The 17147-nt window shown below is 36.9% G+C and overlaps 1 protein-coding gene across 1 annotated transcript; it reads right to left on the bottom strand.

Annotated features, from left to right (window-relative positions):
- Positions 1-809: 809 nt before the first annotated feature.
- On the bottom strand, positions 810-5561 carry LOC142532200 (protein PAM71, chloroplastic). Its single transcript, XM_075638484.1, has 10 exons — positions 5076-5561; positions 4725-4778; positions 4338-4399; positions 3809-3877; positions 3280-3331; positions 3100-3174; positions 2243-2372; positions 1604-1674; positions 1225-1272; positions 810-1106 (listed from the first exon to the last, which is right to left on the bottom strand). The coding sequence occupies exons 1-10, from the start codon at positions 5265-5267 to the stop codon at positions 1035-1037; spliced, it is 825 nt and encodes a 274-aa protein (XP_075494599.1). The 5' UTR covers positions 5268-5561; the 3' UTR covers positions 810-1034.
- Between the last annotated feature and the right edge of the window lie 11586 nt (positions 5562-17147).

Below are 17147 nucleotides of genomic sequence, written 5' to 3'. Positions count from 1 at the left end.
TAAACCACAAGACCATTATTTACTCATCGTAAGAACTTGACAACTTGAAAAGTATGTTTCGATAATTGAAAACATAACTAGTATTTCCAAATGTCGAAATCATTTTATTATTCTTAATTCAAAAGATATTCCAAATTCTTTGAAAATATTTTGGTTGTCGTTACACAACTGTCATGTCCATTTTTTGGCTCGACTCGGTGTCATGTCCAATTTACCTCCAGTATTATCCATGGATCTGACCTCGGAGATGGTAAGGATCCATGGTGTGTTTTGTGGCTTGGTTTCGTAGATTGACAGGGATGCATGTACATTCATTCGCACAAACCGGGGGCATGGACCTGCCAACGTGAAGAACTTTGAGAAGATTGATGATAAAGTCTACCACATGAGAGCAATTAGAGATGACATCGAAGATTATGTACGACGATTTATATTTCAGATGAATTCTCATTTCTTGGGATAATATTTTAAACGCTACAAGTGGTTTGTGAAATTATAGAATACTCAACTAACGTCGTCCTGAAACCTTTTTAGTGGATCCTTTCCTAAACAAAAAGAGAGGTATTTAGACTTCAAACACGTAAAGAAGTCCTTACATTATTTACTATATGCTAACTTAATTTTCCGCACAGATACCCTTTTGGATCCTAACATGTAAAAATAATTGCAACTCTGCAGCAAGTACTTTCATATTTTGAGCCAAGCAGGGCTATCCTCTCCCTAGCCTCTAGACTGCATAGCCACCGTTTCGATCCTAATACATACATACAAGACCAGATTGTGTAGTGTGATTTGTTAAACATTTCATATGGAACAGAAAATCGAAAGCCTATTATCTGCATTGAAATTCCAAAATTTCCTTTTGAAAAAGTATAGATACAATAATCAAGGACCTGGCTACCTAGCTCGAAGTAAAAAAATATATTTTCCACAGATTGAGCAGCTTAACTTCAACTCTCATGTAGAATATAATCCCGCAAAAATACACTCTAAGGTCTTCAATGCAGGCAGAGGTAATGTTGGTAATGTTGACTTCAAGTGAAGATCTCAATCAGTGTAACAGCAGCAAAGACAAGGAACAGAGTACCACCAATGTACGCAATAACCTGTTTTCATTGTCACAATTCTTAGCTAGGCTAGCTAGATCAGATGATCCAAGATTTTACCAACAATGGAATAATTAACGTTCATCTATGATAAACACGTCTAACAGAAACCACCGACCTTCTCAGAAAGGTATGTTCCCAGAAAAGACCCTCCTAGAACAGCAAGCTGCGAAGAGTTACCAGCTCTCACTTAAATATACTAAATATGCATACATAAAACATCACTTACAAGCAAATACAAGTTTAAGATTTTGGACAGTTCAGCTTCTTTCAAAGCTAATATTTTAATCATGGACTTTCAGAATTCAAATAATGATTAGTGATGCAACTTAAATTGTAATAACATCTAACTAAACATTTTGCACAATAGTATATTTAGATTTGTGATGTTTGATTGCAAAACATCTTTTCTCGTTCTCATTATGCTAAGGGGATTAGATAACAAGTTCTTTGGTGGAGAAAGAAAGTGATTTGAGGGAAGTGCTGAGGATTATGACCCATGTAGCAACTCCGTGACCAGCTAGTGCCCCTGCAACGACTCCAAGAGGTGATGAGGCTGCAGCAAGAGCTGAAACAAAGAGGATTATGTTGATAATGGCATTCAAAGTCTAACGCTTGCATTAGCGTAAGCTAAGAACATTTATTCTTATAAACTTGACTAATTAGTTCCCAAAAAGATTAAGTACAGAAAACAAAAGAGAGGATATTAGGGTTACCTCAAAAACCATCGAGTCTAACCTAAAGAAAGTTATTTTAGCTAGTCCTTAAAAATTGGACATCCAATCACATGCATAAGAATTCCTCGGAAAAATTTACATAGTCAATCCAGACAAAAAAATAGTCTCTCTCTCTCTCTCTTTAGCTCAGCTGTAGTGAAGAACCATGTTATTCAATCAGATAACTCAACTCCCTGGATGTTCATGCATCCAGGGATACTTGACAGAAGACTCGTTGAAGGAATGCATCAATAAGCTTAAAGGATGTTTAAAGAATGAAATAAAAAGTTAATCTTAGTTCTATGCATGCAAATCTCGGTCATCCAGAAGGACGACAAATATCTTAAATAGCCAACAAACAAAATTAAGAAAAAAAGTAAAAGATGAACCGGTTATTATCTAAAGAAGTTTTCACCATACCTATAGTGGAGAAAAAAGATTTGTCACCCCATTCAGCAACAAAAACTAAAAGGAATGTACTAAAGATGGTGTTAGCTGCAGCCAAAATACCCGCACTGGATCCTGAAAATTCGGAAACTGCCAGCTCTGCCTGGAGAAATAAAATGTTTTATATAAATTCGATAAATGTTTGATGTACTTGGTTACCCTAAAAAAGAATCGGATGTGAAATGGAAAGATGCATCAGTGAAGTATCAAGGGCTTCCTGAGTCACATAATCGTTATTGAGCTACATCTTGGAAGTTTGATTTTCCCGTAACTATTAGATATACTTATATTAAATTATATTATTAAACAGAGATTAATATAAGTATATCTAATAGTAACATGTTAGAAATGAATAGTTAAAGCATACCGTCCGAGTAATTCTACTTTCACAATTTTCTAAGCCACAGACAACTCTGATATGTCAACAGTAAAACTGATAAATATCATAACCCGTGCCAAGTGAAGAGTAGCTGGGTCACTAAATCATTTCATACAACAGACAGAAGAAACAGAGTAATTCAATTTACAGTATCTCCCAGACTCAAATACTTGGTGATTTGGACTAGACATATTGAGACACAGATTTTATATGCTGAAACAGCACAGTGCTAACATCCATATATCTGGAGACTCATGGATGATGACCACAACAGGCTGAGTTCCTAAACAATATATAACAACTGTGAAGAATTCCAACTACAGATTATAGATCATTCATTACATTGTCAATGTGATTTTCCTAGTCCTCAAACTTCAATGAAATATTTGATGTTCAGCTGATTCTCAACTAGACTTTATCATTATCGTTGCCTTTCTGCCGAAATATTTACCTCCTTTTGTTCTTCTTCTGCTTTTACCCCATCACTTGAGGAGGCATCAACCAAGGATGACACACCAAAATACACCTACAATAAACCAAAGTTGCCATAACTTTTAGCCAAGGGCGATCAGAAATTTGAGATATCAATGAATGACTACGGGGCGGCTTTTGTTCTGGCTAAAATCCTTACCAGGAGGCAAACTGCAGCAAGATCATCAATTGGCAAATTGGCATCCCCAAACCTGTAACGATGAAATCATTAGGAAATATAGCTTGAGGTCACCCTCAATTTCGTCAGGGAGTTTGAATATGTCCAATTGAAGCTACCAAACAAAATGACCAAGCAACTGGCAAGATAGTAAACTAATCCCTGGAAGCCAATAGAGAAAGAGTGAGACCGATAATGGTAGCCACTGCCTCCCTTTTAATATTACTGCCCCATCCTCGAAAAAATTAAAGTGTCAGTTTGGCCCCCTCCAGCTACATTTCTATCCACCAATGTTCCTAGAAGTTCAATAATTTCTTGAGAAAGAGTTAATTTTAATAGATAAATTAAAGATAGATGCAGGCAAGCTGGCACAATAATTTTGCTCTGGATGCCTGCTAGAGACTCTCTGGAATCTCACAACACTAATGCTCCAGAGAGCACCGACGTAAGGAATATTATGTAAACCAAAAGAAAAGCTTCTTTATTTGTATAAGTTACCAGGGAACCAAACCTGAATGGAAGGATGTCATCAACATAGTGAAAAGTTCGTCCAATGATAACCGATATGATAGTCATTACCCTGCTCATAAAACATCAATGAGTGCAATGAGAGAACCAACATCATCAAGATATCATGAGCTCTACAATGTACTGTTCAAAAGCTTAGAGTAGACCGGCGTAACATATCTACTTCCAATATTTGCAAGGTAAATCTTTAATGTTCGAAGAACGTAAAATAATATTATAGCAGTCATCCAGATTAAGACAAAATGCAAAGAATTATGATTATGTGACCACGTAAATTCATAAATACCACCTGCAAAACCAAATTAACACTTGTTTATGACAGATTCATTCATGCAATGGAAATTTAAACCTAAGGAATCATAACTTCCCTCAACTCTATTTAGTGAAAAGGAGCTACAAATCAGCAAACATTTTTTGGTTCATTGGTTAGGGGAATAAGGAGATTCAATCAATACTGGATCAAGTGTAAAGAGCATCCATCACAAATGCTTATCCATAATCAACCAACTAACCCGAGTGCACCAAAAGTCCCAATAAAAGTGACAGCAGCAGAATTCCTAGCAGCTAGAAGTGCCTGCACAGAAGATCAATCAATAAACCCAAAATGTGTCATATATATAACACCAAATAACATACAGGAAATCAGAGTATACTCCAGTAAAATAGTTGGATGTGATTCTATAAGAGACTGTAAAATGATTTTATCATATGATCGAGTAATTCTATAAGATATTAACATCCATATTAAACATGGGGTCTTGATTCATTATGTGTCTTACTGTATCTACATTCATAACCATCATATTTCACAATGATTATAGATTCAAATTTGCACACAATGTACTTATATGAAAGCAAGTTGAAGGACATAGAGCACCTCGAAGTTACCACTATCTTACCGCGATAAAGAAGGTTTTGTCTCCAAGTTCAGAGAAAAATATCAGCAAGAATGCCTGCAAGTAAGATTACTCGGTAAAATTTGTATGTAGCATTTCCATGCAAGCCCAATAATTTATCTAAACGAAGATCCAAAAATCAAACGATAAATTATAATAACTCATATGAAAGACTGAAAGATTTCATCACTTAAAAAAGGGTAGAATAAATAATTGTCAAACAACCAAGAGTCGATTATTGAAATGCGACTTACTTACCTAAGGTAGAAAGTCAAAAGTTACGTTTTTTTTCAAGGTTCGTGATATATGCTTGAAGCCTAGCAAAAATTCAAGTTGTAGGGAGAAATTACTAACTGAAGCAAAACCTGTGCTAATATCGCCTAGATCCCCCAAAAACGAAAACGGCTGCAGGCTGGTTGAAATATCTGAACCCGCGAGAGCTTGTTCAGTAGTTTGAAGGGTGAAAATTCCACACATCATCAAAAATTTCAGACAGCCAAACGATGGAACTTCTAGAATTCGGAAACCCGGAGATGTTCCACTCATCTTCAACAAAATTCTTGATTGCTTCTCGTCTGACTCCGTGTCTCTCACGCTAATAAGCTTCTCTCTGATGGCGCCGCCCCTTTCATCCAGGGAGAAAAGGAAGTTGAAGAGGTTTTGGGAATGTGGGCAAGCGTGTTTTGGGAGAGGGAGTGGCTTTAGGCGCGGGGATGGGCGGGACGAGGTTGATGAAGCTCTTGGTGGAAGCCATGATCATGCTGGCCATGGCTGCTCTGCAATCTTTCTTCTTTTCTTCTTCTTCGACGGGAAAGCGTTATCTCTTTCGATTCACAAATGTGGTGTGCTTGGCTTTGTTATTATTATTATTTTTATTTATATCGAAATAATTTATCTATATAAATTTTATAGGTTTATATTTGGGAAACTTGGCAAAAAATCCCTATTTCTATTCTCAATTTTTCCTCCCTACCACACTAAAACTTTGTTTCAACTCCCCAGTATCTTTCAAATTTCCTAATTTACCATTATATCTTTATTTTGAATAATTGATTTTTCATTTTTAAATAATGGCCCATCATACTTCCGTAAAATAAATTAAATTTTTTACCTCTTTGACCGGAGTATCACCAGGTTATATCCACCGTATTTTACAGACTGCTTCTCACAGCCCAACCACGCGATCGCAACCGATGGTTACCGACGTAGATTCCTTCAGCAACACTTGGCACAACCCTAATTCGTTTCCTACTTTAGGATGTACAATAAAAGATAAAATTTTGAAAATAATACATGAGAAGGGCTAAGAGCAAAGATCTCTTTATTCAAATACCAATATTTTATTAATACATAGTAATCTCCTGTAGAGGAGGAGAAACTTGTTTAGCTACTAAGAGTAGCTGAAGTCACTACACACATACACTTTAAATTTTATTACAACTGATTTAGAAGAAAAACGAAGAGGTTGATCGATGCCTTCATCTTCCTTTTGCTTCTTTATTTATAGAAGGCTCCTTCGGATTTGAAACTCGGATTTCAAATCTTCCTAAGCCTTTACAGCTTGCCTTGGGACCCTATATTGGTTGAGTGGTCCCTTCTTGAACTGTCTTTTTCTAGATTATTAATCTTGAAATTAAATTTTCATCTTCTTTGATCTCTCCGAGATACCAGTATAGATGAGTCTGGAAGATATCAGCTGTAATCTCATTTCCTTCTTCTTTATACATTTGAATTAACGATCTGAGAGCTGCAGCCTCACTTCTCTTGTACTTGATTCGTCTTTTCAAGACTTTTAGATATACACGATACATCTTCAAGTTTTGATTCTTGGTGTGTTTAACTGGTTCCAAACTGTCTTTATTTATAGATGAAAATTTCGAGACCAGTTATTTGGCTTTTATTCATTGGATTCTTTGTCTTTTTTAAAGATATAGTATCCAATATCCTTTTGTCTTTTACCACTCATTATTAGTGGTTTTTTATGTCATCCACCGCCTATTATTGGTGGTCCTTGTCCTTCCACTCACATAGGTGGGTTTTCTTTTTGCTAGTGGGCTGATCACATGTACACCTTTAATTTTGTCGAGGAATCTTTGGTTTTCGCTGTCCTCGAGGAAAACGTGAAGGTGGTCCATCCCCACTTGTTCTTGTGTCGGTAAAGTGTTTTCGATCAGATCTCGGTTTGAATCCTTTACCGAATTCAGGTTCCTTTCTGGTTTTGGCATTCAAGGCAGATGTTTTCTGACCATCTTCCTATATGTGCCATGCTACAGAATTTTCGGCGATTCTCCTTACTAGCCGGCAGCTTGCTGTTCCACAAAAGATTTCTCTTTTTCTCGAATAAATCTTCTGCAAAACTTGTGGTTTTTCCTATCATGGTATTCAACATGAATGATCCGTTCACTGAATGATTATAAAATTTGAACGGAAACTTGACTTTGTCCATCTCAGTGAGACAAACCCATAGACCCCAAGCTCTTCTAGTAGAAATGTCATCTTCAGTAATTGAAGCAACCAGGGGTTGTTTCTTCTGTCGGGGAGTCCTTGATAAATTTCTGAATATTGGTATCTGGCCTCCTTAACTTAATGAAATGAAAGGCTTCATGTGTACCTTTCCCTGCTGGTTCTGGTGCTGCACTAAAAAAGTATAGCTCCAAAACATCTCTTCTGACAAATAATCATTATTCGCCTAAGTTTCGTGAACAGCTTCCTGGATCCATTTTGGTAGACCTAAAATTTCCGGAAAGCTAGGTGATGTAGTATAAACTGAGGCAAGAGCCCCGAATTCATACCATGCCTTGACCTCCTTTGGATATGAATTTGGTTTCATCCATACCCTGTGATATTTTCCTGAAACATCAACCCTGTTGGTAGCTAGGTTAATGCCAATTCTTATTTTTAATTTCTCCCAGTTCTGTTGGTAAACCTGAAATGGAGAAATTGCAACTTCATTAGTATCAACCTTAGATTTGCCTTTGTCAGTCCGAGGCCTAAGGTTGATCTCTCCCTCTTCAATCCCCGAGGTGAAGGGTTGACTTGATGACTCAAAATAAGGATCAGAAGTCTCAATTTTTGTTTCAGCCGACTCATCTGGTGATGATCCCGACTTAACACTTGTGCAAGGGGTATTTGAATCTCCCGCTACAGGTATAGAGTCCTGTACTCGAAAACTCTTCATTTGGAAAACCAATGGCTTCTCAATGCCTTGGAGGATAGGCCTTTGCATTACAGACCATAACTGAGTATATGCCTATAAACAACCTGTAATTTGATCAGAGACAATTCTCTTATCAACTTGTTGTAGCTTTCCCGCAACTTCTGCGTTAACGGCCAACTTGTTGAACTCGGTTTGAAGCATTTCAAGGTGTTCCCTCAAATGCCTCTGCATCTTGATAATAACATCAATGTCAATGCTGTCCATCTCTTGTTAAAAAATCTGCAAGAATATTTTCATGAGATTTTATTATCACAATATCAAAAAATATAATTCTTACATAGTGTCTGCCATCTTAATAATCTTGTCTGTTCTGGTTTAGACTCAATTCTATTTCTTAAGAAAGCTTTTACCTGTGTGTTATCAACTTTTAAAGTAAATTTCTTTGCATGTAAAAATAATGGTCATTTTTCAAAAGTCCTTTTAACTGCATAAAATTCTTTCTCGTTGATATGACATCTAATGGCTTCTGCATCTGAGAATAACCCACTGCAATATCTGCATGTTTGTTCTCCATCTGGTGTGAGCTTAGTAAGAACTGCTGCCCACCAATGATCATTGGCATCTGTGTATAACATCAGATCATCTTCATCTTGAGGAATCGCCATTTTTGGAAGATCTTTACAAATCTTCTTCAACTGGACAAGTCCTTCTGTGTGTTCTTTTGTCCATATAAATCTTGCATCTTTTTTCAATAATGGACTGAACACTTTCCTATGTTTTGCTAGGTTTTTGATAAACATCCCAGCAAAATTAACAACTCCTAAAAAACTTTGAAGTTGCTTCTTGTCTTTGAGATTTTCTGGAAAATTCTGCACATTTTCCACTATGTGTTCTTGCAGAATTATTCCTGACTCATCGATTTCAATTCCGAGGAATTCAATCTTCCTTGTAGCAATGACTGCTTTCTTTTCAGATAAAACCAGTCCTTATTTCTTGCAAACATTGGAGAAAATCTCCAAATGCTTAACATGTTCATTCATATCTTTAGATGATATTAAAACATCATCAATATAAACAAACATAAACTTAAAATAATCTTTAAAAAGATTATCCATTTTTCTTTGAAATATCTGGGGTTAATTAGCAAATCCCATTGGTAACACTTTCCAAATATAATGTCCTTGAAGTGTGGAGAAAGCTGTGAATTTCTTGCTTCCTTCCTCCATTCGAATCTGATAAAATCCGAACTTGCAATCAAATTTAGAGAATATCTTGGCATTTCGAATACAACTAATCAAATGTTCTCTAATAGGTATAAAATACCCATCAAACTCCAGAATCTTATTAATTTCTTGATAACTAATAACAAGTCTGGGTTTTCCTCTTTTTATCTCACCATGATTTCTTACCAGGAAACCTGGACTACTATATGGTAACATACCTGCTTTGATCAAACCAAGGTCCAAATGTTCCTTGATTATAATCTGCATATCCCTTTGATCAATAATATTCATTGGGATAGGCTTGCAACGGACAAATTCATACTCTTTGCCTTCTTAATTTTAAGACAAGCTTTAAGTTGATTTTTGTCCCACCATGCCAAGGGATCTTCATTGTAGTTTTCTTTGATCCTCTTCTTGACATCTTCCAATGATACCTTAGATTCGAACTCTACTTTATTTGTTTGTAGAGTTATCTTAAGGCATTATATATCTTCTGGTTGGAGTACTTGATCTGCTCTTAACTGGAGCATTGTTTCTCCAAACCGTCTAGAATCCTTCATTTTTGGGTTCAGAAGTTGTCCTGAATCACCACGCTTGCTGCGAAACTGGATGGACAATTTTCTGAAAAATGCCTCTCTTAGTCTCTGGACGATGATTTTGTGATCACAGGGTGTTGTGAACACTAATCTTCTAGTTTCATTTTCTTGAGTATAGGATTTGAACATCTGTAGGAAATTATTTCCTAACAATATGTCAGCTCTTGTATCATGAAAATAAATTGGTGGTGTCTTTACCTTGTACCAAGGTGTTTGCACAGCACCGTCAATCATGATTTCTGTCATCTTAATCCCTTTACATAAGATTAAGATTCTTCTGGAAAAATCTCTTCCAGCAATCTTGGGTAATTCTTCTTCCAAATTATTTGGAAAAACTCCTCTTTTTGTTGTACATATTCCAGCACCTGAATCAATATAAGCAGCGAAATATTCTGCCTTATATTGTTCATACAACATTCCTACTGGAATGTAAATAGATAATGGACTTGTAGTCATTGGATTTTCCACATCTTATCCTCTGTCATAAACTTCATTCCATATTCTAGTCGTTTCCAAGGTTTATGTTCCTCGAGAAACTCTAGTCCAAGAATCAGTCGATCTGATTCTTTCCCTGGAATTCCTTGAATATGAACTTCCAAATCTCCGATATTAATCAGTCCTTGGTAAGTTCCTATCATAGGTTGTTCCAACTAGTATATTGAATTACAAGAAAATTGATTCCTTTGCTTAGTAATATCAAATACTATTTCGACTTCCTTCCATCCTTCTGGGCATCGAGGTTTTCCTATCGTAGAAAAACTTTTTAGCTCCTGTTGGGTTTCTATGACAGGCATTTTTTTCCATCTATAACTTGTAATTCTATCTCCTTGAAAAGATAGTCTTCTTGATTTCATCCTAAGACTTTGATTCCTTTGTAGAATCGGTTTATCTTGGATTTGGATATATGTTTCCTGTATTAAAGGAAACTCAATTCTTTCTGAATAAATTGCCCGAGCAACTTTTTCAAATATCTCTGGTATTTCAATAAACTCGTTTCTAATAAATAATTCAGAACGATGTTGATACGAATCCTCGTACGAATGAAAGGCAAGCACGAATATATAAATCGCACCCTCAATTCAATAATAAACAAGGAACGATTATTTTGTCCCGATCTTTTGAAACAAGTAACGATTTTTGTGATATTCACCTCTAAGCGATTATAACTTAGCAACAAATATCAACGATAAAACAATTGAATTTCAAACGAATCTTCAAAGAACTTGTTTTGATAATCCGTGCGAAGAACAATCGACAAACGCCACAAAGATGCAATCTTTGATAAGTTTGATTTTGATAAACACAAAGCACAAGCTTTGCAATTTGAGAGAAAACTCAAGAACTTTTATCTAGCATTCATCATAATTCGTTTTTGGTCTGATACACTGAATATATGTTAAATAAAGTATGAAAAAGTAGTGTAAAAAGGCTTAATTATGATAACAAGCAAATTTGACACGGAAGTTGACAAAAGACCGCGGGTGCGGTGCCGCTTCGGCGAAGTTCGGGTGCAAAGGACCGCGGGTGCGCTCGCCTTCCGCGGGTGCGCTCGCCTTCGGACCGCGGGTGCGGTATAGCTTCGGCAATATTCTCTTAAATTTGATTATTATGGACTGCGGGTGCAGTCCCTGAACTGGCGCGGGTGCGTTGTACCTTCGGCAATTGCACTTGAATAACATTCCAAAAACCTCCAATATTATTCTCATGATTCTCAACCTCCTCTAATTTAGATATCCAACTTGTAGGACTTCCTTGATAGCTCATCATGAGTCCTTGAAGTGCATCTTTAAACTTCTTGCTTCGTCCCCTCGTTATAGGTCCTTCGGGCAACTCCAATGACGCTCATGCTTTCTTTGGTGCTTGATCAACCACATTTGCATCATTCTCCCCTTCTTGAAAAGGATTTGTCCTCAAATCTTGATCATCTCCTACATCAAACAACGAAAGATCAATAACAATAAAAGTAGAGCTGACATTATACTCACCTGGTAGGTCTAATTTGTAGGCATTGTCGTTGATCTTTTCAAGCACTTGAAATGGTCCGTCACCCCTAGGTAAGAGTTTTGAACGTCGCTTTTCTGGAAATCTTTCCTTCCTTAAGTGCAACCACACCCAATCTCCCTTTTTAAAAACCATCTTTTTCCTTCCCTTGTTGGCTTGCTTCGTGTATTGTAAATTCTTCTTCTCGATTTTATCCTTGACCTTCTCATGCAAACTTCTGACGAATTCAGCTTTCTTCTTGCCATCCATATTCAACCTTTCACTCACAGGTAAAGACATCAAATCCAACGGAGTCAAAGGATTAAAACCATATACAATTTCAAATGGTGAATAATTCGTAGTAGCATGCACACTACGATTATAAGTAAACTCAACAAATGGTAAACAATCATCCCAATTCTTTAAGTTCTTTTTAAGAATAGCACGCAAAAGTGTTCCTAAAGTTCTATTGACAACTTCAGTTTGCCCATCCGTTTGAGGATGACATGTAGTAGAAAACAACAATTTTGTGCCAAATTTAGCCCATAACGTTTTCCAAAAATAACTCAAGAATTTAACATCACGGTCCGAAACAATAGTCCTAGGCATGCCATGCAACCTAACGACTTCTCTAAAGAATAGATCCGCAATGTGAGATGCATCATCAGTTTTGTGACAAGCAATAAAATGAGCCATCTTAGAAAATCTATCCACAACAACAAATATAGAATCCCTCCCCTTCTTTGTCCTAGGCAACCCCAAAACAAAGTCCATAGAAATATCAACCCAAGGTTCACTAGGGACGGGAAGTGGTGTATACAAGCCATGTGGTTGTGTTTTAGATTTAGCTTGTCTACAAGTAATGCACTTATCACAAACACGCTCAACGTCACGTTTCATGTGTGGCCAATAGAAATGTTCATGCAATGCACTTAAAGTTTTAGCCACACCAAAATGCCCCACTAAGCCACCCCCATGTGCCTCCCTAACAAGTAATTCACGAATGGATGATCTAGGGACGCACAACCTATCTTCTTTAAACAAGAAACCATGATGCAAATAAAATTTGTCATGTGGACCATGCATACATGTTTCAAATACATTCTTAAAATCCTCATCTAACACATATAATTCCTTCACATGCTCAAACCCCAAAACTTTAGACTCCAAAGTAGAGATTAGTACATACCTCCGTGATAATGCGTCAGCCACTACATTTTCCTACCTTGTTTGTACTTGATGATGTAGGGAAATGTACATATGAATGCAACCCACTTGGCATGCCGCGTGTTCAACTTCTGCTGCCTCTTAAGGTGCTTAAGAGACTCATGATCCGTGTGAATCACAAACTCTTTAGGCCTCAAGTAGTGTTGCCACACCTCCAAAGTCCTCACAAGCGCGTACAACTCCTTGTCATACGTTGGATAGTTCAGCGCTGCTCCATTGAGTTTCTCACTAAAATACGCCACTGGTCGTCCTCCTTGCATCAAAACACCACCAATACCTACACCTGAAGCATCACATTCAATTTCAAAAGTATTAGAAAAATCAGGCAAAACAAGTAAAGGCGCATTAATTAACTTTTGTTTAATAATATTAAAAGACTTCTCTTGCTCCTCGCCCCAATGGAATGGAACGTTCTTCTTAATCACCGCCGTCATCGGTGCCGTCAGTGTGCTAAAATCTTTTACAAACCTCCTATAGAAGCTTGCAAGACCATGAAAGCTTCGAACTTGACTAAAATTAGCAGGTGTTGGCCAATCTCGAATAGCACTCACCTTGTCCTCATCTACTTGTATCCCCTGCGAACTTACCACAAAACCAAGGAAGACAAGTTTGCTTGTACAAAAATCACATTTCTTTAAATTAGCATATAAATTTTCAGCCCTTAGTGTGATTAGCACAATTCTCAAGTGATTAACATGTTCATCCAAGTCTTTGCTATATACTAGGATATCATCAAAGTAAACAACAACAAATTTTCCTATGTATGCACGCAAGACATGGTTCATTAACCTCATAAAGGTGCTAGGAGCGTTAGTTAAGCCAAAAGGCATGACCATCCACTCATATAACCCGTACTTGGTTTTAAAAGCCGTTTTCCACTCATCACCTTCTCTCATCCTAATTTGGTGATATCCACTTTTCAAATCAATCTTGCTAAAAATACAAGCACCATGCAACTCATCTAACATATCATCTAGTCTAGGTATGGGATGTCTATACTTAATGGTTATGTTATTGATTGCCCTACAATCTACACACATACGTCATGAGCCATCTTTTTTAGGAACTAATAAAACAGGTACAGCACAAGGAGACATGGACTCACGCACGAAACCCCTATATAATAATTCACTTACCTGCCGTTGAAGCTCCTTGGTCTCTTCCGGATTGCTTCTATACGCTGGACGATTTGGTAATGCACTTCCGGGCACAAAATCAATTTGGTGCTCAATCCCCCTCAATGGTGGTATTCCTTGAGGTAGCTCCTCTGAAAATATATCATCAAACTCCTGCAAAAGGGAAACAACAATGCTCGGAAGATTTCCGGCTATATCACTTGTGTTAAAGAGAATCTCTTTGTAAAGAATCAACACAAGTGTATCATGTGTGTGCATCAATTGTTTCATGTCACTCTTTTGGACCATATATATTTTTTTTTGGTATCTTTCCTCTCATTTTCTTTTTCCTCATTTTTCTTTTGTATGGCTATCTCAATTTTTTTATCACTTTTGTTTTTAGCCATTTCATTTTTCTTTTCAAAGACCATCTCACTTTTTAATTCACTCTTTCTTTCGGCCTCATCTCTCTTCTTCTTTTTCAATTGGTCCTCCAACACTTGTTTTGGGGACAAAGGAAGTAAAACAATGTGTTCTTTCTTGAGTACAAAAGAATATTTATTTCTAAACCCATCATGTGTCACTTGCCTATCATATTGCCATGGTCTTCCTAACAAAATATGACAAGCATGCATTGGTACCACATCACACAATACCTCATCAACATACTTCCCAATCGAAAATGCAACCAAAACTTGTTTGTTCACCCTCACTTCAGCACAATCGTTCAACCACTGTAGCCTATATGATTGAGGATGTTTCAAAGTAGGCAAGCTCAATTTTTCAGCCATCTCAAGACTAGCAACATTGGTACAACTTCCTCCATCTATAATAACGTTGCAAACTTTGCCACTGACAAAACATCTAGTATGGAACAAGTTTTCCCGCTGATTCGTCTCCTCTTCTTTGACTTGGGCACTCATGATACGCCTAGTCACTAATGCCTCACCCACAACTGCTTCATATCCCTCATCAGGATCCTCTAATGCAGGCATCTCATCTTCATCCTCTCCATCATCTCCCTCACTATGAGATTCATACTCCCCATAATTATTCAACACCATCACCCTTTTATTGGGACATTGGCTAGCAATATGTCCAACTCCTTGACACCTAAAACATTTAATATCTCTAGAACGATTAATAGGAGTTTCAGGTTTACCTTGCATTCCCTGCTTAGGCGCCTCCTGTTTAATGTCAACTTTGGGATTTACCACTACCTTGCTTTCTTCACGTTTAACAACGTTGGAACGCCAAGGTGTTGATGTATTCCCAGTTTGTGTGGTACGACCAACTCCTCTCCTCTTGAGTTGTTGCTCCACTTTTATCGTCATTTGCACCATTTCATCTAGATCCAAGTAATGTCTAAGCTCCACTTGATCTTGAATTTCCCTGTTCAAACCACACAGAAAACGAGCCATATTAGCCTCACTATCCTCATCTATGTTTGCTCTAATCATGACTACTTCCAATTCTTTATAGTAGTCCTCAACACTTTTCACACCTTGTTTCAAAGTTTGTAACTTCTTAAATATTTCTCTATAGTAGTGATTTGGTACAAACCTCTTCCTCATTACGCTTTTCATCTCCGCCCAAGTTCCTATAGGCCTCTCATTGCATCTTCTCTTAGTGGTCACTAATTGATCCCACCAAATAAGTGCATAATCAACAAATTCAACCACGGCCAACCTAACCTTCTTTTGTTCGGAATAATGGTGACAATCAAACACAAATTCAACTCGCTTTTCCCATTCTAAATAAGCCTCTGGATCCGACTTACCATGGAACGACGGAATTTTCATCTTAATGCTGCCTATGTTATTATCTTCCTTATTCTCATCATCGTACCTACCACGTAAGGCTTCTCTTCTTCCTCTACCAAATCCTCTACCTCTTCCGCTTCTACCCCAATTCTCGTTTTGGCTCTCCTCTTCTCCTTCCAAATCATAATCATTCTCTTCTTCATCCACTCTACCCAAACCTTTAGGCTTAGATTTATTTTCACTCGTACTAACTTCAAGCCTATCCAACCTCTCATATAAAGGATCCAACTCGGCCCTCAACATTCTACTAAAATGCCCAAATAACGCATCCATTTGAACCTTAGATAACCCTTGGTTCGAACTCTCTCCTACTTCCCTCTCCATTTTAATTTCAGATTTTGTACCTGCAATAAAATGTTAGTACAAATAAAAGATTTTCCTCACCCAAATTCTCACGATCACTCCAAAGAAATAACACTCGCATTCAAATGTTTTTTTTTCACTAGAATTTGATAGTTCTCTCAAAGGTGTGCTCAATCTTTATATATATATTATTTTTTTTTATCAAACTAACAAGATTCAACTTGTGAACACTTGCAACTGTTTCACATGGATTGCACAAAAACAAGAACGACAGAATAACACAGAACAATTTTTTTTTTTTTTTGGGAATTCTGGATTATCAAAAGATGATAGAAATAACGCAGATCCTAAAATAGAACAAAGGATAACACAAAACTTGAAACAAAACAAATTTTTGTTTTTGTTTTTGGTAGATATGACAATAGAAACAAAAGAATACCACAGATCTGAAAACAAAATGAAATTTGAGACAGATCTGAAAAAAAAAAAACGATACTTACTTGAATTCAATGAGCCAAAGCTCTGATACCAAATGATACGAATCCTCGTACGAATGAAAGACAAGCACGAATATATAAATCGCACCCTCAATTCAATAATAAACAAGGAACGATTATTTTGTCCCGATCTTTTGAAACAAGTAACGATTTTTGTTATATTCACCTCTAAGCGATTATAACTTAGCAACAAATATCAATGATAAAACAATTGAATTTCAAACGAACCTTCAAAGAACTTGTTTTGATAATCCGTGCGAAGAACAATCGACAAACGCCACAAAGATGCAATCTTTGATAAGTTTGATTTTGATAAACACAAAGCACAAGCTTTGCAATTTGAGAGAAAACTCAAGAACTTTTATTTATCATTCATCATAATTCGTTTTTGGTCTGATACACTGAATATATGTTAAATAAAGTATGAAAAAGTAGTGTAAAAAGGCTTAATTATGATAACAAGCAAATTTGACACGGAAGTTGACAAAAGACCGCGGGTGCGCTG

This window comes from Primulina tabacum, chromosome 18, assembly GCF_025594145.1.
Source record: "Primulina tabacum isolate GXHZ01 chromosome 18, ASM2559414v2, whole genome shotgun sequence".
Taxonomy (NCBI): Eukaryota; Viridiplantae; Streptophyta; class Magnoliopsida; order Lamiales; family Gesneriaceae; genus Primulina; species Primulina tabacum.
Note: the sequence above shows the minus strand (reverse complement) of the source record. Positions and strands in the feature narration are given on the sequence as shown.

Bases quoted from the DNA above. Each gene is read 5' to 3' on its own strand.
- LOC142532200 (XM_075638484.1), bottom strand. From the start codon at position 5,267: ATGAGTGGAACATCTCCGGGTTTCCGAATTCTAGAAGTTCCATCGTTT. The intron at 2,373-3,099 runs GTAAATATTTCG...TTATTTCTCCAG, and splicing joins CAGAAGAAGAACAAAAGGAG to GCAGAGCTGGCAGTTTCCGA. The intron at 1,107-1,224 runs GTCGGTGGTTTC...CAATGAAAACAG, and splicing joins GAACATACCTTTCTGAGAAG to GTTATTGCGTACATTGGTGG.